The following is a 23,353-nucleotide window of genomic DNA, read 5'->3' as shown; positions in this document are numbered from 1 at the left end:
GGAAAACGTACAAACTTCCGTACAGACGGCGCCCACAGTCGGGATCTAACCCGGATCTGTGGCGCTGTTTGGCAGCAACTCTACCGCTGTGCCACCATGCCACACCAACCCATGCCTGTTCTGTTGTCTCAAGATATCAGTTTCACTCCCCCATTTTCACCCGGAGAGTTGTGAATGTGTGGAATTCTCTGCCGCAGAAGGCAGTGGAGGCCAATTCACTGGATGTTTTTCAAGAGAGAGTTAGATTTAGCTCTTAGGGCTAACGGAATCAAGGGATATGGGGGGTGGGGGGGGGGAAAGCAGGAACGGGGTACTGATTCTGGATGACCAGCCATTGAATGTTCATATTTTGGTTGATCAGCCATTGGATAGGGGGGGGGGAAAGTAGGAACTGGGTACTGATTCTGGATGATCAGCCATTGAATGATCATAATGATCATCTTCTGGTTGATCAGCCATTGGATATGGGGGGGGGGGGGGGGAAAGCAGGAACGAGGTACTGATTCAGGATGACCAGCCATTGAATGATGATAATGATCATATTCTGGATGATCAGCCATTGGATATGGGTGGGGGGGAGGAAGCAGGAACGGGGTACTGATTCTGGATGACCAGCCATTGAATGATGATAATGATCATATTCTGGATGATAAGCCATTGGATGAACACATTGAATGGCGGCGCTGGCTGGAAGGGCCGAATGGCCTACTCCTGCACCTATGTTCCTTGTGTTCCTTCAGTAAACGTGCACGTAGGTGGTTTTGGAGTCCCTGCCCAGCAGGTTGTGCGCGGTGCATTTGTAGAAGCCAGTGTCTCTGTTGGTGGGGTTCTGGAGGACCAGCGAGCCCTGGGGATGCAGGAACCTGTTGCCGACCAGCCGGGCTTGAGAGGCGGTGGCGGTGAGACGCGAGCGGTCGGGCATCTCCCAGGAGATCTCGGCCCTGGGTATGGCCAGGGCCACGCAGTTGAGCTGCACCGAGGTGCCGTGCCGGGCGTAGGTGACCGGCGCCGGGCCGCTGGTGATGCGGGGAGGGTAGGAGATGACTATCACAGCCACGCTCATCAGGGTGATGCCCAGCTCGTTGGCCGCCCGGCACAGGTAGGTGCCCCGGTCGTACACCGACGCCTCGCGCACAGACAGGCTGCCATTCGGCAGTAGGGAGAAGCGGCCGACCGTCTGGGGCTTGCTGAGGACCGAGCCATCCGGCAGGACCCACGAGAGCCGCTGGGATGTGGATTGGGATGGGGAGGGGGGAGGGCCACCGCCGACCAGGCAGTCCAGCCTCATGCTCTCGCCGGGCAGGACCTTGACCAGGCTGGTGTAGCGCTGGAGGACGTCAGGCTCCTTGCGGCCGATCTCCAGGGTGACCAGCCTCTCCACCGTGCCCAGGGCGTTGCTGGCGATACAGCGGTAGGAGCCGGCCTCGGCGGCGGTGGGGCCTCGGATGTGCAACGTGCCGTCTCTCCCGTGGAACATCCTGGGCAGCTGCTGGCCGCTGGGCAGCCTCTTGCCGCTGGGCAAGACCCAGGTCACCTCTGGAGCCGGGTTGCCCTTGGTGGAGCAGTTGAGGTTGACGCCACTGCCCATCACCAGGGCCACCCCGGCGCTTAGCGGGTTGGTGAAGGAGGGCTTCTCCAGGTGGTTCCTCACCTCCAGCTGCACGGTGAGCCGGGCCTCCCCTCCCTCGTTGTGGGCGATGCAGACGAACTGGATGCCGTCGGACTGCTTCAGGCTCTTGATGTCCAGGGTGCCGTTGGGGTGAACCCTGATCCTGTCCCCGTTGTAAGGGGCGGACAGGATGACGTTCTCGTGCAGCACCCACATGATGCGAGGGGCCGGGACCCCCTGGGCCTTGCAGTCGATCAGCTTGCGGCCGTCCCTGGTGGCCGTCTCCGTGACCACCGTGTTGGCCCTCCGACGCCCGTTGATGCTGGGCGCCTCCACCACCACCCGCAAGGTCACCACCCTCCTGCTCTGGCCCGCGGCGTTGCTGGCCGTGCAGGTGTAGTTGCCCCCGTCTGACCACCGCACCTTGTGGACAACCAAGGTGCCGTCGCCGCTCACCTGGTGCCTGGAGGACGACGTGGAGATGGGCCTGTTGGCCGGGGAGTGCCAGGCGATGCTGGGGGCGGGCTGGCCCTTGGCCTGGCACCTGATGGCCACGGAGCCACCGTGCGCCACCTCCACCAGCGAGGGCCAGTGGCCCCTGAAGGCCGGCGGCTCGGCCAGCACCTTCACGCTCACCTTCATCTGGTCCTTGCCCATGCGGTTGACGGCGTAGCACGTGTAGTCCCCCTCGTCCTTCGGGCCCACCTCGTTGAAGTACAGGGTGCCGTTGCCGAAGACGGTGTACCGGCGAGCCCTGGTCCCGCTGGCCTGGTTGACCATGGTGCCGTCCGGCAGGGCCCACGAGACCTCCGGGTCGGGCAGCCCCGACGCCAAGCAGTCCACCCTCAGGTCCCTGCCCGACATCACCTTGTGGCCGCCCTCTTGTTGCCTGTGCTCAATCTTTGCTGGCTTGGTCATCACGTTGACCTCCTGGACTGTGAAGTCGCCCCCCTTGCTCACTCTGGCCACACACACGTAACCCCCAGCGTCTCTCTCCGTCACCGAGTCAACCACCAGGGTCCCGTTGCCATGAACTCTGATCCTCTTGCTGTAGCTGCGAGAAACAAAAACAAAAAAGCCAAAAGACAGTTCGAGTTTAATGACAAACAGTCTGAAGAAGTTTATTCACAAAGTGCTGGAGTAACTCAGCGGGTCAGGCAGCATCTCAGGAGAGAGGAAATGGGTGACGTTTCGGGTCGAGACCCTTCCATCAGTCTGAAGAAGGGTCTCGACCCGAAACGTCGCCCATTCCTTCTCTCCTGAGATGCTGCCTCACCCGCTGAGTTACTCCAGCACTTTGTGAAATAAATACCTTCGATTTGTACCAGCATCTGCAGTTATTTTCTTACACTACTTAGAGTTTAGAAACATAGAAACATAGAAAAAAAGGTGCAGGAGTAGGCCATTCGGCCCTTCGAGCCAGCACCGCCCTTCAACATAGACAATAGACAATAGGTGCAGGTGTAGGCCATTCGGCCCTTCGAGCCAGCACCGCCATTCAATGTGATCATGGCTGATCATTCTCTATCAGTACCCCGTTCCTGCCTTCTCCCCATACCCCCTGACTCCGCTATCCTTAAGAGCTCTATCTAGCTCTCTCTTGAATGCATTCAGAGAATTGGCCTCCACTGCCTTCTGAGGCAGAGAATTCCACAGATTCACAACTCTCTGACTGAAAAAGATTTTCCTCATCTCAGTTCTAAATGGCCTACCCCTTATTCTTAGACTGTGGCCCCTTGTTCTGGACTCCCCCAACATTGGGAACATGTTTCCTGCCTCTAACATGTCCAACCCCTTAATAATCTTATACATTTCGATAAGATGATTGATCATGGCTGATCATCCAAAATCAGTGCTGCCCCCCCGTCCCTGCTTTTTCCCCAAGAGCTAAATCTAGCTCTCTCTTGAAAACGTCCAGTGAATTGGCATCCACTGCCTTCTGTGGCAGAGAATTCCACAGATTCAAACTCGGCCCACCGAGTCCGCACCGACCAGCGATCCCCACACGTTAACACAATCCTACACACACTAGGGACAATTTTACATTTACACCAAGCCAATGAACCTGTATAGAAACATGGAAAATAGGTGCAGGAGGAGGCCATTTGGCCCTTCGAGCCAGCACCGCCATTCATTGTGATCATGGCTGATCATCCACAATCAGTAACCCGTGGCTGTCTTCTCCCCGTATCCTTTGATTCCACTAGCCCCCAGAGCTCTATCTAACTCTCTTTTAACTTCATCCAGTGAATTGGCCTCCACTGCACTCTGTGGCAGAGAAATCCACAAATTCACAACTCTCTGGGTGAAAACGTTTTTTCTCACATCAGTTTTAAATGACCTCCACTTTATTCTTAGACTGTGTGGCCCCTGGTTCTGGACTCCCCCAACATTGGGAACATTTTTCCTGCATCTAGCTTGTCCATTCCTTTCATAATTTTATACATGTGCATCTTTGGAGTGTGGGAGTAAACCTCGCTGGACGCCCTCAATAGCAAGAATATCCTTCCTCAAATGAGCTGCCAGAGGAGGTGATTGAAGCAGGTACTATAATGACATTTACTAGATATTTGGACAGGTATGGGGATAGGAAAGGTTTAGAAGGATATGGACCAAATGCAGGCGGGTGAGACTAGTGTAGATGGGACACATTGGTTGGCATGGGCAGGTTGTGCTGAAGACTTGTTTGACTCTACGATGCTATGATATCACAGCCACCACAGAGGTTATTATCTGCTTCATAAGTGATGGGAACAGAATTAGGCCATTCGGCCCATCAAGTCTACTCCGCCATTCAAACATGGGTGATCTACCTTTCCCTCTCAACCCCATTCTCCTGCCTTCTCCCCATAACGCCAGACACCCGCACTAATCAAGAATCTATCTATCTCTGCCTTAAAAATATCCACTGACCTGGCCTCCACAGCCTATAGCTGCAATGAGTTCCACGGACTCACCGCCCTCCGACTAAAGAAACTCCTCCTAGAGTCATAGAGTGATACAGTGTGGAACAGGCCCTTCGGCCCAACTTGCCCACACTGGCCAACAATGTCCCAACTACCCTAGTCCCACTTGCCTGCGCTTGGTCCATATCCCTCCAAACCCGTCATATCCATGTACCTGTCCAACTGTTTCTTAAACTATGTGATAGTCCCAGCCTCAACTACCTCGTCTGGCAGCTTGTTCCATACACCCACCACCCTCTGTGTGAAAAAGTTACCCCTCGGATTCTTGTTAGATCTTTTTCCCTTCATCTTGAACCTAGGTCCTCTGGTCCTCGATTCCCCTACTCTGGAAAAGAGACTCGATCTATGCATCTACCCGATCTATTCCTCTCATGATTTTGTACACCTCTATAAGATCTCCCCTCATCCTCCTGCGCTCCATGGAATAGAGTCCCAGCCTACACAACCTCTCCCTATAGCTCACACCCTCTGGTCCTGGCAACATCCTCGTAAATCCTTTCTGAACCCTTTCAAGCTTGACAATATCTTTCCTACAACGTGGTACCCAGAACTGAACACAATATTCTTAAAGAAGGGTCTCGACCCGAAACGTCACCCATTCCTTCTCTCCCGAAATGCTGCCTGGCCCGAATGAGTTACTCCAGCATTTTGGGACCACTTACAATATTCTAAATGCGGTCTCACCAACATAAAAACATAGAAACATAGAAAATAGGTGCAGGAGTAGGCCATTCGGCCCTTCGAGCCTGCACCGCCATTCAATATGATCATGGCTAATCATCCAGCTCAGTAACCTGTACCTGCCTTCTCTCCATACCCTCTGATCCCTTTAGCCACAAGGGCCACATCTAGCTCCATCTTAAATATAGCCAATGAACTGGCCTCAACTACCTTCTGTGGCAGAGAATTCCACAGATTCACCACTCTCTGTGTGAAAAAAAACTTTCTCATCTCCGTCCTAAAAGACTTCCCCCTTGTCCTTAAGCTGTGACCCCTGGTTCTGGACTTCCTCAAAATCGGGAACAATCTTCCCGCATCCAGCCTGTCCAACCCCTTAAGAATTTTGTAAGTTTCTATAAGATCCCCCCTCAATCTTCTAAATTCCAGCGCGTACATGGAGCCCAGAACTGAACACAATATCCTAAAAGAAGGGTCTCGACCCGAAAGGTCTCCCATTCCTTCTCTTCTGAAATGCTGCCTGGCCCGAATGAGACAATAGACAATAGACAATAGGTGCAGGAGGAGGCCATTCGGCCCTTCGAGCCAGCACCGCCATTCAATGTGATCATGGCTGATCATTCTCAATCAGTACCCCGTTCCTGCCTTCTCCCCATACCCCCTGAGTCCGCTATCCTTAAGAGCTCTATCCAGCTCTCTCTTGAATGCATTCAGAGAATTGGCCTCCACTGCCTTCTGAGGCAGAGAATTCCACAGATTCACAACTCTCCAACTGAAAATTTATTTGCTCATCTCAGTTCTAAATGGCCCACCCCTTATTCTTAAACTGTGGCCCCTTGTTCTGGACTTCCCCAACATTGGGAACATGTTTCCTGCCTCTAACGTGTCCAACCCCTTAATAATCTTATACGTTTCGATAAGATCTCCTCTCACCCTTCTAAATTCCAGTGTATACAAGCCTAGTCGCTCCAGTCTTTCATCCTTTGAAAGGTTGAGCATTTGTGACCACCGACAATATTCCAGCTACCTACTGCAGCATTTTGTGACTACTTACAATATTCTAAATGCGGTCTCACCAACGTCTTGCACAACTGCAACGTGACCTCCCAGATTCTATACTCAACCCTGCTCTCCTGTCTAAAGGGACGCCCTTTAGTTCTGAGCTATGACCTCAGGTGCTAGACTCCCCTACTCGTCTCGGTTGCCGCGCTGCCCGTACCTGTAGCGTGAGTCCACCACCACTTTGGAAGGCAGCCTCCAGAGCACTCGAAGCCCCGTCTCCCCCGCTGCCTGGCAGTCTAGTCGCAGGAGACCGCCGTAGCCGATGTCCACCCGTCGTGCGGCCGAGGGCGCGACCTTCACCACGGCCGGGGTCCTGTGGATGGCGATGCCCACCGTCCTCCTGGCCACGCCGACCACGTTGCTGGCCAGGCACTCGTAGGTGCCCACCTCGCGGGCGGACAGGCTGCGGACGTACAGGGTCCCGTTGGGGAAGACGAAGAGGTTGCCGTTGATGAACTGGGAGGGCCGGATCTGCAGGCCGTCGGACAGTATCCACCGTATGTTGGCCGGAGGGGCGGCGCGGGCGGTGCAGTGGGCATGGACCCCCTTGCCCGCTGCCGCCGAGATGTTCTCCAGGCCCTGCTCCAGGATGCGGGGCGGCAGGGCCAGGACGTGGAGTCGGACGGCCACCGTGTCCGCCCCCACCGCGTTGCCCGCCACGCACTTGTACACGCCCCGGTCGGAGAAGACGGTCTGGCGGATGGCCAGGGTGCCGTTGGCGGAGATGGTCACCCCGCGGCCGGCGTCGCCCGGCGCCCGCAGCATCCCCCGCCCCGGCAGGATCCAGGCCATCTGAGGACCGGGCATCCCCTGAGCCCGGCACTCGGCCGTGAAGGGTTCGCCCAGGTAACTGGTGGCCTCCCGGTAACGGGCGCCGGCGATCCGCGGCTGCTGGGCCAGCACCACCAGCGTGACCGTGATCCTGTCCGTGCCGTGGGCGTTCTGCGCCTCGCACATGTACTGCCCCCGGTCCTGCACCTCCGCCCCGCGGATACTGAGCATCCCACTGGGCAGGACTTCAAACCTCCTGCTGGCGGTCACCACTGCCCCTGCAAGAAACACAAAGAGAGGGTGTAGCCTTTCAACCACTTAATCACGCAGAGTCAGCAATAGACAATAGACAATAGGTGCAGGAGGAGGCCATTCGGCCCTTCGAGCCAGCACCGCCATTCTCTGTGATCACGGCTGATCATTCTCAATCAGTACCCCGTTCCTGCCTTCTCCCCCTACCTCCTGACTCCGCTATCCTTAAGAGCTCTATCTAGCTCTCTCTTGAATGCATTCAGAGAATTGGCCTCCACTGCCTTCTGATGCTGGATTAAATCAGTCACTGAAAGGAAGCATGCAGGTACAGCAGGCAGTGAAGAAAGCCAATGGAATGTTGGCCTTCATAACAAGAGGAGTTGAGTATAGGAGCAAAGAGGTCCTTCTGCAGTTGTACAGGACCGTAGTGAGACCGCACCTGGAGTACTGTGTGCAGTTTTGGTCTCCAAATTTGACTAAGGATATTCTTGCTATTGAGGGCGTGCAGCGTAGGTTTACTAGGTTAATTCCCGGAATGACGGGACTGTCATAAGTTGAAAGACTGGAGCGACTCGGCTTGTATACACTGGAATTTAGAATGATGAGAGGAGATCTTATCGAAACGTATAAGATTATTAAGGGGTTGGACACGTTAGAGGCAGGAAACATGTTCCCAATGTTGGGGGAGTCCAGAACAAGGGACCACAGTTTAAGAAGAAGGGGTAGGCCATTTTGAACTGAGATGAGGAAAAACCTTTTCAGTCAGAGAGTTGTGAATCTGTGGAATTCTCTGCCTCAGAAGGCAGTGGAGGCCAATTCTCTGAATGTATTCAAGAGAGAGCTAGATAGAGCTCTTAAGGATAGAGGAGTCAGGGGGTATGGGGAGAAGGCAGGAACGGGGTACTGATTGTGGATGATCAGCCATGATCACATTGAATGGCGGTGCTGGCTCAAAGAGCCGAATGGCCTCCTCCTGCACCTATTGTCTATTGTCTATTGGTGGACCTTCAGCTGACTGGATAGAGAATTGGCATTCTATTGTCTTTTTGCATAGCTTTCATTCATTTGTCCTATATCACTGTCTATATCTCTCGTTCCCTTTTCCCTTGACTCTCAGTTCTCTATTCCCCGACTCTGGGCAAGAGACTCTGTGCGCCTCTATTCCTCTCATGATTTTATGCACCTTTATAAGATCTCATAGACATTCTCATAGACACATTCACAACACTGAATCCTGATCCTACCTTGACAACTTCAGACTTTATAGATTCAGCTTGACCGACCGAGTCCGTGCCGATCAGTGATCCCCACCAGCATTATCCTACACAGTAGGCACAATTTACAATTTACAGAAACCAATTAACCTACAAGCCTGTACATCTTTGGAGTGTTGGAGGAGACCAAACACGTAGAGAGAGAAAAAAAAACCACGCGGTCACAAGGAGAACTTGCAAAACTGCATGCACACAGCAGCCATGGTCAGGATTGAAACTGGGTCTCTGCAACTGTTGGGTGGGAGCACCACTGGGCCGCCCCAAATTTAGTTTAGGGATACAACTTGGAAACAGGCCTTTTGGCCCTCTGGGTCCATGCTGGCCATCGATCACTCGTTCGGCCTAGTTCTACGTTATCCCACTTTCTCTCCACACCCAATGTACGAGGGGGAATTTACCAGAGGGCCAATTAATCGACCGAGCCATCGCATGGTTTCCAATTGTGTTTTGTACCAATGACTTTTTTGCATAGAGCTTCCTTCTTCTTAAAATGACATGTATGATCTGTAGCCCTTTTTTCATGGCTTTGCACATTTTTATTTTTATCATCTGTTTCATAAGTTCTTGGGGGAAGAATTAGGCCATTCGGCCCATCAGGTGAACTCCGAAATTCAATCATGGCCGGTCTATCTCTACCCTCCCAACCCCATTCTCCTGCCTTCTCCCCACAACCCCTGACACCCGTACTAATCAAGAACCAATCAATCTCTGCCTTACAAATATCCACCGACTTGGCCTCAACAGCCTATAAATGGGAATCATGGGCAGGGAGGTCATAATGTCATCAGGAACAGGAGTAGAATTAGGCCATTCGGCCCATCAAGTCTACTCCGCCATTCAATCATGGCTGATCTATCACGCCATCCTACCCCCATTCTCCTGTCTTCTCCCCATAACCCCCGACACCTGTACTAATCAAGAACCTTTCTATATCTGCCTTAAATATATCTACAGCCTTCTGTGGCAGTGAATTCCACAGATTCACCACCCTCCGACTAAAGAAATTCCTCCTCATCGTTCTAAAGGTTTTATTCTGAAGCTGTGTCCTCTGGTCCTAGACTCTCCCACTAGTGGAAACATCCTCTCCACATCCACTCCATCCAGGCCTTTCACTATTAAGTAAGTTTCAATGCAGTGCCCCCCCCCCCCCCCACCCCCTCCCCCATCCTTCTGAACTCCAGCGAGTACAGGCCCAGTGCCTTTAAACGCTCATCATACATTGGCCCAATCATTCCTGGGATCATTCCCGTAAATCTCCTCTGGTCCCTCCCCAATGCCAGCACATACTTTCTCGGATATGGGGGCCCAAAACTGCTCACAATGTTCCAAATGTGTTCTGAGCAGTTCAGTTCCCCCCCCCCCCCCCCCCCCCTGGAAGGAACCTGCCACCTCCATACTTAGAATGGATAGGCCTCTGCCTCAGAAGACAGTCTCTGCCTCAGAAGACAGTGGAGGCCAATTCTCTGAATGCATTCGAGAGAGAGCTAGATAGAGCTCTTAAGGATAGCGGAGTCAGGGGGGTACGGGGAGAAGGCAGGAACGGGGTACTGATTGAGAATGATCAGCCATGATCACATTGAATGGCGGTGCTGGCTCGAAGGGCCGAATGGCCTCCTCCTGCATCTATTGTCTATTGTCTATCGGTGGACCTTCAGCTGACTGGATAGAGAATTGGCATCATGGAAGGAAGCAGAGGGTGATGGTGGAAGGTTGTTTTTCAGACTGGAGGCCTGTGACTGGTGGTGTGCCTCAGGGATCGGCGCTGGGCCCGCTGCTGCTTGTGGTTTATGTCAACAATATGGAGAATCCAGGCAGCACATCCATTTCTCCCACTATCACACCATCCCGTTCCACTGTTCCTTTCCACTTGTATCCTTTCCTCTGGCTTCACATTTCCCACCTCCTTTCTCATTGTCTGACACCCTTTGTTCTCCTTTCAATCTCTAGCCTTCGTCCACCCACCTGCCAATTAAACCCCAGTTCACCTATACCCAGCCGTCACTTGCCAGGATTTGTCCAACCCTCTCTGTATTTCCAGCTTTTTCTTCCCACTACAATCCATCTGAAGAAGGATGCTGGCCCAAAACGCCACCGATCCATGTCTTCCAGATATGTTGCCTGGCTAGCTGAGTTACTCCAGCACTTTGTGCTTTTTTGTTTGTATACCGGCATCTGCAGTTCCTTGTGGCAACAGTTTAGCTTCAGCCTATCCATGTCCTCCAGAGATGCTGCCTGACCTGCGGCGTTACTCCAGCACTTTGTGCTTTAGACATAACAATAATACGGACAACATTTTTGTAAAGTTGTAATGAAGGCCAGCACAACTGAAATTTGTTTCCTAGCACGGTGGCGCAGCGGTAGAATTTGCTGCCTTCCAGTGCTTACAGCATCAGAGACCAGGGCTCGATCCTGACTACGGGTGCTGTCTGTATGGAGTTTGTACGTTCTCCCCGTGACCGCGTGGGTTTTCTCCGAGATCATCCGTGTCCTCCCACACTCAAAAGACGTACAGGTTTGTAGGTTAATTGGCTTGGAGTATGTGTAAATTGTCCCCAGTGTGTAGGATAGTGTTAATGTGCGGGGATCACTGTTCGGTACGGACTCAGTCGGCCTCCCAGCTGCTATCAGGCAACTGAATCATCCTACCACAACCAAAGAGCAGTCCTGAACTACTATCTACCTCTTTGGTGACCCTCGGACTATCCTTGATCAGACTTTACTGGCTTTACCTTGCACTAAACGTTATTCCCTTATCATGTATCAGTACACTGTAAATGGCTCGATTATAATCATGTGTTGCCTTTCTACTGACTGGTTAGCACGCAACGAAAGCTTTTCACTGTTTCTTGGTACACGTGACAATAAACTAAAGTGAAACTGAACTGAAACTGATTCCGTGCTGTATCTCTAAACTTGACTTAACTAAGATGGAAGAAATAGTTGAGCTTTATTCAGGGAGAAAATGGGAAATGTCTGGAATGAGAAGAACATTTGCTTGCCACGACTTGGTAAGGATTGGGCGATTGAAAGATCATAAAGATTATAGGCACTTACTAAGTTTATGGCCTTGTAATTTACAGCAATTTAAAAGCAAGTTTTTAAAATGTCTTGTAACGAAACCAGGAATTTTTTAAAAGCTCTACTTATAACACCAGCACTGCAGACCAAGTACCAATTCGAGTGAGAGTCACACAGCATGGAAACATGCCCTTCGGCCCATCTAGTCCACGAGCGAGATGTCCGTGGGGGAATGTTGCCGACTGGCCCGCTGCAGACTGCAGGAGTACGTGCTGAGGAACGCACTGAAGCTTGGTGCAGTCAGCGCCAAGGCTCTGTGGGGGAGGACCACAGTCTAGGGTCCTTCCGCTGCTGGACATGGGGGGGGGCAGGGTATGGTGGAGACACCTCTCAAAATAAGGGAAGAGATTCCACGTCAGTGGGCCACATGATTGGCAATGGTGGGGGGGTGGGGTAATTTTATGTAATTGGTGTTTTGAATATCTGTATTGAATGTATGTATAGCCTCCGAGAATGTTGGACAGAGTTTTGGAAGGAACATGTTTTGTAGGTATTTATTTCTTAAATAAAGTGTTTTTTGATTAAAAATAAAAAAATCTGGTCCGTGGTAACCGTGATAACCAAGTTACATGGGTTAGAGGGATGTGGGCCAAACGCACGCAGGTGCGACTAGTGTAGATGGGACATGTTGGCCGGTGTGGGCAAGTTGAGTTGAAGGGCCCTTTTGCACGCTGCAAGACTCTAAGACTCTGTGACTCTACCCAAGCTAAGTTCATCCCATCTGCATTTGTTTGGCCCTTATCCCTGTGAACCTTTCCTACCCATGTGCCACATCTTATAAACAGAATTGAAAATTCAACTGCTGCGGTCAGATTTGAACTCAGGTTCCAGTCTCTTGGTTACAAGTCCAGCCAATTAACCATTGCACTAACTTCGTACTTAATGATGTAAATTGTTATTCTTTTATTTCATTCTTCACATGTTTAAACTATAATGTCTTATTTATAATGTTTTATGTTTTATTCTTAACTGTCGGCTGTATGTTCATGTTGTTACTTGCGAGCGGAGCATCAAGGCAAGTTGTGTACATACAAGTATGTGTACATACTTGGCTAATAAAATGTATTCAATTCAATTCAATTTATGCTTTATGCTAGATAGCATTTTATCGTGGTGCGTCACAGCACGGTTTGGACAGTTCCATCCAATTGCACTGAAATGGAGGATTTGCAACAAAATCACACAAACCGACCTCCCTTCCACTGACTCCATCTCAATCTGCCTCAGCAAGGCCACCGGCATAATCAATGACCAGTCTCACTTCCTCTTCTCCCCTCCCAATCAGGCAAGAGGTACAGAGGTATGAGAACACACATCTCCAGATCCAGGGACAGTTTCTTCCCAGCTGTTCTTCCCATCAGGCAACCGAACCGTCCTATCAACAACTAGAGAGTGGTTCTCAGCTCCTATTTACCACGTTGGAGACCCGTGGACTACCTTTAATCGGACTTTACCTTGCACTAAATGTTGCTCCCTCGATCCTGTAACTGTACACTATGGACGGCTCAATTGCCATAAGGCCATAAGTGATAGGAGCTGAATTAGGCCATTCGGCCCATCAAGTGTATTCTGCCATTCTCTCATGGCTAGGGTTGCCAACTGTTCCGTATTAGCCGGGACACCCCGTATTTTGTGCTAAATTGGTTTGTCCCGTACCAGACCGCCCTTGTCCCGCATTAGGCCTGGGGGATGCTGTAGGCCCGGACGCTGTAGTCCCCGACACAGTAGGCCTGGGGGATGCTATAGGCCCGGACGCTGTAGTCCCTGACACTGTAGGTCCTGGACGCTGTAGGCCCCGACAGTTTAGGTTCTGACACTCTAGGTTTCCGACATTTTAGCTCCAGACAGTGTAGGCCCGGGCATCGCCTGACAGAGGTTGCGTAGCAACCCGCCTCCCGGCCCGGACGGCCGCCATTGGTGGAGCGGGAGCACGTGGCCGCTGGTTGGGTGAGGCCAGGTGGGGAGCGGGGCAGTGACGTCACCTTGTCCCGCATTTGGGAGTGAGATAGTTGGCAACCCCTATTCATGGCTGATCTATCTCTCCCCCTCCTAACCCTATTCTCCTGCCTTCTCCCCATCACTCCTGACACCCGCACTAATCAAGGACCTATCTATCTCTGCCTTAAAAATATCCATTGACTTGGCCTCCACAGATTCCACAGATTCACCACCCTCATACTAAAGAAATTCCTCATTATCTCCTTCCTAAAAGAACATCCTTTAATTCTGAGGCCGTGACCTCTGGTCCTAGACTCGACCACTAGTGGAAACATCCTCTCCACACTCTATCCAGGCCTTTGACTATTCGGTAAGTTCCCACGACCCTGGATGATCATTCTCAATCAGTACCCCGTTCCTGCCTTCTCCCCATACCCCCTGACTCCACTATCCTTAAGAGCTCTATCTAGCTCTCTCTTGAATGCATTCAGAGAATTGGCCTCCACTGCCTTCTGAGGCAGAGAATTCCACAGATTCACAACTCTCTGACTGAAAAGGTTTTTCCTCATCTAAGTTCTAAATGGCCTACCCCTTATTCTTAAACTGTGGCCCCTTGTTCTGGACTCCCCCCCAACATTGGGAACATGTTTCCTGCCTCTAACGTGTCCAACCCCTTAATAATCTTATACGTTTCGATAAGATCCCCTCTCATCCTTCTAAATTCCAGTGTGCACAAGCCTAGTCGCTCCAGTCTTTCAAATTCTCTGCCACAGAAGGTAGTTGAGGCCAGTTCATTGGCTATATTTAAGAGGGAGTTAGATGTGGCCCTTGTGGCTAAAGGGATCAGGGGGTATGGAGAGAAGGCAGGTACAGGTTACTGAGCTGTATGATCAGCCATGATCATATTGAATGGCGGTGCAGGCTCGAAGGGCAGAATGGCCTACTCCTGCACCTATTTTCTATGTTTCTATGTTTCTATATGACAGTCCTGCCATTCCGGGAATTAACCTAGTAAATTCCGGGAATTAACCTAATATATTCCGGGAATTAACCTAGTAAACAAACGAGGGGGCCACGGAATATCCCTTACCTGTTGTTATCTTCGACCAGGTGATAACGGGCTTGGGTTCCCCACTAGCCTCGCAGGGCAGGTACACGTCCATCTCTGCTTTCACCGACACGGTGGGCGAGTTGCCGGTGAGTATTTTCGGCTTGGTTTTGGTGGCTCTGAAGCTGGGAGACGGCGGGGTGACGGAGGGCGAGCCTTCTTTCCCCGCCCTGCTGATGAAGTCCACCGAGTAATAGACCCTCCTGTTGACCGGCTGGACGGTGGTGGTTGTCGTGGGCTCAGGTGAGTCGGTGGGCGCCGCAGGTGCGGGCTCACCTGTGACCCTCGCGGAGGCCGCCTGGCCCTTGACGTTGTTGAACCTCACCGGGATCTTCACGTAGTGGTACCTGGGGTTGCCCCGGCTGACTTTGGACCTCTGGGCGATGGACTCCTTCAAGGGTGGTATGTGGTTGTCGCTGTTGCTTGGGTCTGGGAGCACTTTACTGCCCGCTTTGTTGAACACCACCGGGATGGTCCGCACTGGCGGCGCGGCAGTGGTGGAGGTGGTTGTGGTGGTCGAGGTGGTCGTGTTGAGGGGCTCTCCAGGCAACGACACGTTCTGCGGGACGGTGGTTGAGGGGTACGCCTGCCTGACGCCGACCCCATGCTCTCCGTCGTTGGACGGCGAGGAAGGGCTGCCCATCACCGTGGGCACCAGGTGCTTCTGAGTCATCTCCACACGCACGTACTTGGGGGCTTTGTGGCGGGCGTCAGTGGTCCTGAGTTGCACCCTGCCCCACGTGGAGTTGCTCTCAGGCCAGGTCTGCTTCCCCTGCAGTCTCTGCCAGCCCTTGGTGAAGTGTTTGGGGAGGATCCTGTCCGGCAGAGCGTTCAACCTGTCTCCTTCCTGTTCCTTCTTCCCTGCGCCCGCCTGCGTGGGAGAGGAAGGACTCTGAGTCGAGTCCTCGGAGGCGACTCCACCCGGTTTGCCCCCTGTCCAGGCAACCTTGGCCGGGGTTCCAACGGCCCCTTGCGTCTGCGGCACAATGTTCTCGTCCCCCGTCCCCTTCGTGGTCTTGTTCACGGCGGCGGGCAGTGAAGCCAGAGCGTTAACGTGGGGAAGGGCAGGTATCCTTGAGGGAACGTCCACTCTGTGGTCCTGAGCTCCGGAACTCCCAACTGACGGAGGAAGCACTGGCGATTGAGGACGACTCGCCAGGACAGTTGTCGTTGGCACCCTCACAACTGAGCTCGCTGCTGGAGGACTCCCAGTTGCCTTAATATTGGAAGCAGTGGTTGAAGATGTCCTGTAATTCCCCAGAACAATTGTCGTTGGTAGTCTTACAACCGAGCTCGCTGCTGGAGGACTCCTAGATACCTTCATATGAGAAGCAGTAGTTGTTGCGGTCCTGTAATTCCCCAGAACAATTGTCGTTGGTAGTCTTACAACCGAGCTCGCTGCTGGAGGACTCCTAGATACCTTCATATTAGGAGGAGTGGTTGAAGCTGTCCTGTAATTCCCCAGAAGAGTTGTCGTTGGTAGTCTTACAACTGAGCTCGCTGCTGGAGGACTCCGAGATACCTTTACATTAGGAGCAGTGGTTGACGCCACCATGTAATTTGGCGCAGGTTTTGAGGTCGGTTGGACTCTTGCGGGGAGTTCTGTAACTTTGGCCGGTGGTCTTAGGGTGAGGCCTGGCGATATTCCGCTGCCCCCCGCGCCCTTGGGCTGTTTGGGTCTAACCACGGTCGTGGTCGCCGTGCTCGGTGTCGGTACGTGACTCGACCCTGGAGTGCGGGGTGGTTTGGCGGTGGGCTTCACGATGAGAGGGGAGGTGGCGGCGGGGGTGGTCGCTGCTGACTTCGGGCCGTAGCGCAGCTCGAGGTGGGTGTGTATGAGCAGGGTCTTGGGCAGATGTGGGTGATGGGTGGGGATGGCGCCGGCTGGAGATGGACTCGGCCCCAGCGGCGCCCAGAGGGAGGGCGAGGCCGGGGTCTTGCCAGGGCGTTGGGACTTCACAGCGACCAGTACCCTCGCCGACCGCTCAGTGGTCAAGCCCTCGTCTCCTGCCGTCGCCTTGGCCTTCGTGGTTGGAGCAGCAACGGCGGTCGACGTCTGGTCGGCCTTGGCCCTGGGTGGAGGGCGATTGCCCTGCCTGAATCTCTGGAGCCGATACCTCCGGCCGGGGCGCCTTCTCTTGCCGTGCCTCCGAAGAGCCAGGCGTCTCCCCTCCACCATCTGCGCGTTGGAGTTGGCGGTGGAGGCGGTGGTGGTCATGGTGGTCGTGTTGGACCCCAGCGCCTTAGCTGTGGACGCTCGGGCTGAAGAGGTGGGGAGGGCGGCCGTGGTCGTTCCAAAGTTGGAGGCTTGCTTTGCAGTGCCGGGGTGGACGGTGGTTGTACCAGGTGTGTTGACCGTGGTTGTGCCAGGTGTGTTGACGGTGGTTGTACCAGGTTTGTTGACGGTGGTTGTACCAGGTTTGTTGACCGTTGTTGTGCCAGGTGTGTTGACCGTGGTTGTACCAGGTTTGTTGACCGTGGTTGTACCAGGTTTGTTGACCGTGGTTGTATCACCAGGTTTGTTGACCGTAGTTGTGCCAGGTGTGGTGACCGTGATTGTACCACCAGGTTTGTTGACCTTGGTTGTGCCAGGTGTGTTGACCGTGATTGGACCACCAGGTTTGTTGACCGTGATTGGACCACCAGGTTTGTTGACCGTGATTGGACCACCAGGTTTGTTGACCGTGGTTATACCAGGTTTGTTGACCGTGGTTGTACCAGGTGTGTTGACGGTGGTTGTGCCAGGTGTAGTGACCGTGATTGTACCAGGTCTGGTGACGGTGGTTGTGCCAGGTGTGGTTCTGCTCAAGGTGTTGCCCACCGCGGTGGCTCCAGGTGTGGTCGCCGTTGCCGGGTCGTTGCTGTCCATGGTGCTGTTCCTTCTGGCAGATACAACAGCTTCCTTGTCGCCGTCTGGAGCCGGGGAGTCCAGCATCGACCTGGTGCCGTGGTGGTTGAGCAGGGGGTGGTCGAGACTCTTCGCCACCCAGCTCTTCACGATGTACTCGTCGGCGTTCAGCTTGTGGAGGATCCCTTGCTTGGCGTCGATGCCAACATCACCGAGGGTCAGGTTGAAGTTGATGAACATACCCGTGGCTTCGCTTGGGTGCATCTCCACATGTGGTGGAGGGGTGCTGGCCGGAGCAGGGACCTCCGCTTCTCTTGGTGGGGGTGGGGGCAGCGGGGGAGGGGGAGGCGGCGGGGGCTCTGTGGGTGACTGGGCTGCCTTCTTGGGGGGTTGTGGCGTAGGGGGAGGGGGAGGAGGAGGAGGAGGAGGAGGAGGGGTGGAGATGGGCCACTGCTGGATCGGGGCTTCCTGCGGCCGGACCTGCGCCTCGATGCGGACAACGGGCGGCTTCGGGGGTCTCGGCTGGTCCATGCCCACCTCCGCCGGCGGACCCCCGTGCGGGGGAGGGCTGACGTGGATCAATTGGTCGTCGGAGAAGTTCAGGTCACCGTTGCCCGAGGAGTCGTCCTCGTCGATACCGGAGGAGGGGTCGGGGCTGATCGGTTGCTGTTGTTGCTGTTGCTCTTGTGGTTGCTGTTGTTGTTGTCGATGTTCTTGTTGTTGTTGTTGATATTTCTGTGGTGCCACCCCCGTCACTGGGGAAGACCCTCGTCGAGCGGCGTCCTCGGGGGAGAAGGAGGAGGATGGGGAGGAGGAGGATGGGGAGGAGGATGGAGAGGAGGAGGGGGAAGGGGAGGAGGGGGAGGAGGTTTTGGGGGGAGACCTGCTCCTCACCTTGGCCAGGATGTCTGCCCACTTGTGCGGGTCGATCTTCCTGCTGGTCAGGTTGAGCCGCCGGCGGGAGTCCAGTCGCCTCCTGCCCTCGGCGGCTGCCATGGAGCTTCGGCCCCTCTTCCTCGTGTGCGCCGCCCTGGGGCGCTCCCCCCTGGGGCCGTGGTGGGCCCCGTCGGCGTGGAGCTTCCTCCTCCTGCCTCCCGAGGGCCTGGCAGGCCTGGGCGAGTCGTGCGACCCCAGGCCCTGCCCGTGGCCCAGGAAGGGCGCCTCGTCCCCTGACCCCTCCAGCTCGGCCTCCTTCTGGAAGCCCGGCCTGAAGTAGAACTTGGGCGACGGCTTGACCTTCTTCTTCACCTTCTGGGTGGGAAGCTTCCTGACCACCGCCACGCTGACCGTCAGCAGGTCCAGCCCGTAGCGGTTGGCCGCCACGCACCTGTAGTAGCCGCTGTTGCCGTCATGCCCACCCTCGACCACCAAGGTGCCGTTGGCCAGCACCGTGCCGCCCTTGGTCGCCTTGGGGGCGATCAGCACGCTGCCGTTGGGCAGGATCCAGCTGAGCTGGGCGTCGGGAACCGAGGAGGCCGTGCAGGGCAGGGAGATGGCGTTGCCGTAGGGCACGGTCACACCCTTGTCCCCGGCCTGAGACTTGTCCGCTTGGCCCGGCTGGACCGACACCCTGTAGGTGGCCGTGTCCATGTCCTCCTTCACCGACGCCACGCACTGGTACAGCCCGGAGTCGTGAACCTCCACCGCCTTGACCACCAGCTTCCCCGTGTTGGACACCGACACCCGGTTGTCCTCGCTGGCATAGGGGGCTGTCAACTGCCCTCCCCCGGGCAGAACCCACCTGATGGACGGCCTCTCCGAAGCCATCACCTGGCACTTGATCTGCAGCATGTTGCCGGCCACCAGGACGTGCACCTGCTTGCTCCTGTCCACCGCCTTGATCATCACCCAGTTGGTCTTCTCCCTGGTGGCGTTCAGCACCGGGATCTGCTGGGACAGCTGCAGGGAGAACTCCAGCACCACGTTGTTGGCGATGGTCAGCTTCCTGTCCAGCTTGATGGTCACGTCGTCCTGCATCAGCCAGGTGGGCATGGCCGAGATGTTGGCCCTCACGTCGGTGTAGTAGTAGGAGTTGTTGTCCACCGCCTGCCGGTACTCGAAGCAGGGGGGGCTGTTGGACACCACCAGGGTCTTCCTCAGCTTCACTGGGGTCTCGCTGTAGTAGGCGATCAGCCTCCACAGCCTCTCCATCCCCTCCTGGGTCATGGAGCAGGTCAACTGCACGGCGCAGCTGACGTTGACCGCGATGTCCTGGTCGCTCAGCCGGCGCCACTGGCTCTGCCTGTTGGTCCTCAGGCCGTGGGCCTGGCACACCACGTCGTTCTGGTTACCCTGCTGGTCGGTCAGGTTCAGGCTCATCCTCCCGAGGGGCTTCTGGTAGTCCTCCGGCCGGGCGTCCGCGCCGTCCTCCACCTCCCACTCGTCGCCGGGGAACTTGCCCAGCGAGGACTTGATGGTGGGCTTGGCGCAGGCCATCTCGCTGGAGCTCATGGTGAACAGCTCCCGCTTGCTCAGCAGCTTGGGGTCGGTACAGACGGGGCAAACCCGGCCCCTGGGGTTGGAGCGGTCCTTCTTACATTTCACCACGTCTGCGGGGGGGGGGGGGGGGGGAGAAAGAAAAAGGATTTGAGACATAGAAACATAGAAACATAGAAACATAGAAAACAGGTGCAGGAGTAGGCCATTCGGCCCTTCGAGCCTGCACCGCCATTAAGAATAAGGGGTAGGCCATTTAGAACGGAGATGAGGAAGAACTTTTTCAGTCAGAGAGTGGTGAAGGTGTGGAATTCTCTGCCTCAGAAGGCAGTGGAGGCCAGTTCGTTGGACGCTTTCAAGAGAGAGCTGGATAGAGCTCTTAAGGATAGCGGAGTGAGGGGGTATGGGGAGAAGGCAGGAACGGGGTACTGATTGAGAGTGATCAGCCATGATCGCATTGAATGGTGGTGCTGGCTCGAAGGGCTGAATGGCCTACTCCTGCACCTATTGTCTATTGTCTATTGTCAATATGATCATGGCTGATCATCCAACTCAGTATCCCATACCTGCCTTCTCTCCATACCCCCTGATCCCTTTAGCCACAAGGGCCACATCTAACTCCCTCTTAAATATAGCCAATGAACTGGCCTCAACTACCCTCTGTGGCAGAGAATTCCACAGATTCACCACTCTCTGTGTGAAAAAAAAACTTCCTCATCTCGGTCCTAAAAGACTTCCCCCTTATCCTTAAACTGTGACCCCTTGTTCTGGACTTCCCAAAACATCGGGAACAATCTTCCTGCATCTAGCCTGTCCAATGCCTTAAGAACTTTGTAAGACAAGGGCGGCCGACCGAGGGGGGGGGGGGGGAAGACGGGGTCCATATAGCTCCCTCTCCCTCTCGCTCCCTCTCTCCCCATCCATCCCTCCCTCCCCCACCCAAGTCGCACCAGCTTCTCGTTCTCGCCCAACAAACAGCTAGCAATGTGCAGGAAGGAACTGCAGATTCTGGTTTAATCCGAAGGTAGACACAAAATGTTGGAGCAGACAATAAATAGACAATAGACAATGGACAATGGACAATAGACAATGGACAGTAGACAGTAGACAGTAGACAATAGACAGTAGACAATAGACAGTAGACTGTAGACTGTAGACAGTAGACAATAGACAATAGACTGTAGACAGTAGACAGTAGACAGTAGACAGTAGACAGTAGACAATAGACAGTAGACTGTAGACAGTAGACAATAGACAATAGACTGTAGACAGTAGACAGTAGACAGTAGACAGTAGACAATAGACAGTAGACAATAGACAGTAGACTGTAGACAGTAGACAATAGACAATAGACTGTAGACAGTAGACAGTAGACAGTAGACAATAGACAGTAGACAATAGACAGTAGACAGTAGACAGTAGACAGTAGACAGTAGACAACAGACAGTACACAATAGACAGTAGACAGTAGACAGTAGACAACAGACAGTACACAACAGACAGTACACAATAGACAGTAGACAGTAGACAGTACAGTAGACAGTACAGTAGACAGTAGACAGTAGACAGTAGACAGTAGACAGTAGACAGTAGACAGTAGACAGTAGACAATAGACAATAGACAGTAGACAATAGACAGTAGACAGTAGACAGTAGACAGTAGACAATAGACAATAGACAGTAGACAGTAGACAGTAGACAATAGACAGTAGACAATAGACAATAGACAGTAGACAGTAGACAGTAGACAGTAGACAGTAGACAGTAGACAGTAGACAGTAGACAATAGACAGTAGACAATAGACAGTAGACAGTAGACAGTAGACAGTAGACAATAGACAGTAGACAGTAGACAGTAGACAGTAGACAATAGACAATAGACAGTAGACAGTAGACAGTAGACAGTAGACAATAGACAGTAGACAGTAGACAGTAGACAGTAGACAATAGACAATAGACAGTAGACAGTAGACAGTAGACAGTAGACAATAGACAGTAGACAGTAGACAGTAGACAGTAGACAGTAGACAGTAGACAATAGACAATAGACAGTAGACAATAGACAATAGACAATAGGTGCAGGAGGAGGCCATTCGGCTCTTCGAGCCAGCACCGCCATTCAATGTGATCATGGCTGATCATTCTCAATCAGTACCCCGTTCCTGCCTTCTCCCCATACCCCCTGACTCCGCTATCTTTAAGAGTTCTATCTAGCTCTCTCTTGAATGCATCCAGAGAATTGGCCTCCACTGCCAGTCGGTGTCTGATGTTTTAAGAAAGGGAGCTAATTAATCTCAAACATAAGCAATGACTTCATAATTAATGTCATAGAGTCTTACAGAGTGGAAATAGGCCCTTCAGCCCAACTTGCCCACAACGACCAACATGTCCCAGCTACCCATGTCCCACCTGCCTGCCTTTTGCCCATATCCCTCCAAACCTGTCCTATCCATGTGTTTCGTAAACATTTCAATAGTCCCAGCCTCAACTACCTCCTCTGGCCGTTCGTTCCATGCACCCCCCACCATTTGTGTTAAAGAATTACCGCTCAGATTCCTATAAAATCTTTCCCCCCCTCACCTTGAACTTATGTCCTCTGGTTCGCGATTCCCCTACTCTGTACAAAAGAGATTCTGTGCATCTATTAGACCTATTCCTCTTGTGATTTTGTACACCTCGATACGATCACCCCCTCATCCTCCTTCGCTCCAAGGAATAGAGTCCCAGCCTGCTCAACCTCTCCCTATAGCTCAGTCTAGAGTTAGGGATTTCGAGGAGTCTGTGAGATCAGGTCCTTAGAAGCCTCAAAACATCAACCCTGATGTCTGTTCCACTAAGTCATTAAAACAATAAACCGCTGGAGGAACTCAGTAGCAGGCAGTATCCGTGGAGGGAAATGGACAGTCTTCTTCATACTGGAGCGACTAGGCTTGTATACACTGGAATTTAGAAGGATGAGAGGGGATCTTATCGAAACGTATAAGATTATTAAGGGGTTGGACACGTTAAAGGCAGGAAACATGTTCCCAATGTTGGGGGAGTCCAGAACCAGGGGCCACAGTTTAAGAATAATGGGTAGGCCATTTAGAACGGAGATGAAGAAAAACGTTTTCAGTCAGAGAGTTGTGAATCTGTGGAATTCTCTGCCTCAGAAGGCAGTGGAGGCCATTTCTCTGAATGCATTCAAGAGAGAGCTAGATAGAGCTCTTAAGGATAGCGGAGTCAGGGGGTACGGGGAGAAGGCAGGAACGGGGTACTGATTGAGAATGATCAGCCATGATCACATTGAATGGCGGTGCTGTCTCGAAGGGCCGAATGGCCTAATTCTGCACC

At 53.4% G+C, this 23,353-nt stretch overlaps 1 protein-coding gene across 1 annotated transcript in view; it reads right to left on the bottom strand.

The window, feature by feature from the left end:
* Positions 1 to 736: 736 nt before the first annotated feature.
* mxra5a (matrix-remodelling associated 5a) overlaps positions 737 to 23,353 on the bottom strand; it is a 117,993-nt gene continuing 95,376 nt past the window's right edge. The window contains exons 9-13 of the mRNA XM_078402922.1: positions 18,394 to 20,133; positions 17,407 to 18,237; positions 14,719 to 17,043; positions 6,473 to 7,364; positions 737 to 2,663 (exon numbers count right to left, since the gene is read on the bottom strand). Coding sequence (XP_078259048.1) covers positions 737 to 2,663; positions 6,473 to 7,364; positions 14,719 to 17,043; positions 17,407 to 18,237; positions 18,394 to 20,133 — 7,715 coding nt within the window. The remainder of the gene's footprint in view (positions 2,664 to 6,472; positions 7,365 to 14,718; positions 17,044 to 17,406; positions 18,238 to 18,393; positions 20,134 to 23,353) is intronic.

Source organism: Rhinoraja longicauda, chromosome 7 (assembly GCF_053455715.1).
Source record: "Rhinoraja longicauda isolate Sanriku21f chromosome 7, sRhiLon1.1, whole genome shotgun sequence".
NCBI classification, from domain to species: Eukaryota; Metazoa; Chordata; class Chondrichthyes; order Rajiformes; family Arhynchobatidae; genus Rhinoraja; species Rhinoraja longicauda.
This window is presented reverse-complemented; position numbering and strand designations above follow the sequence as displayed.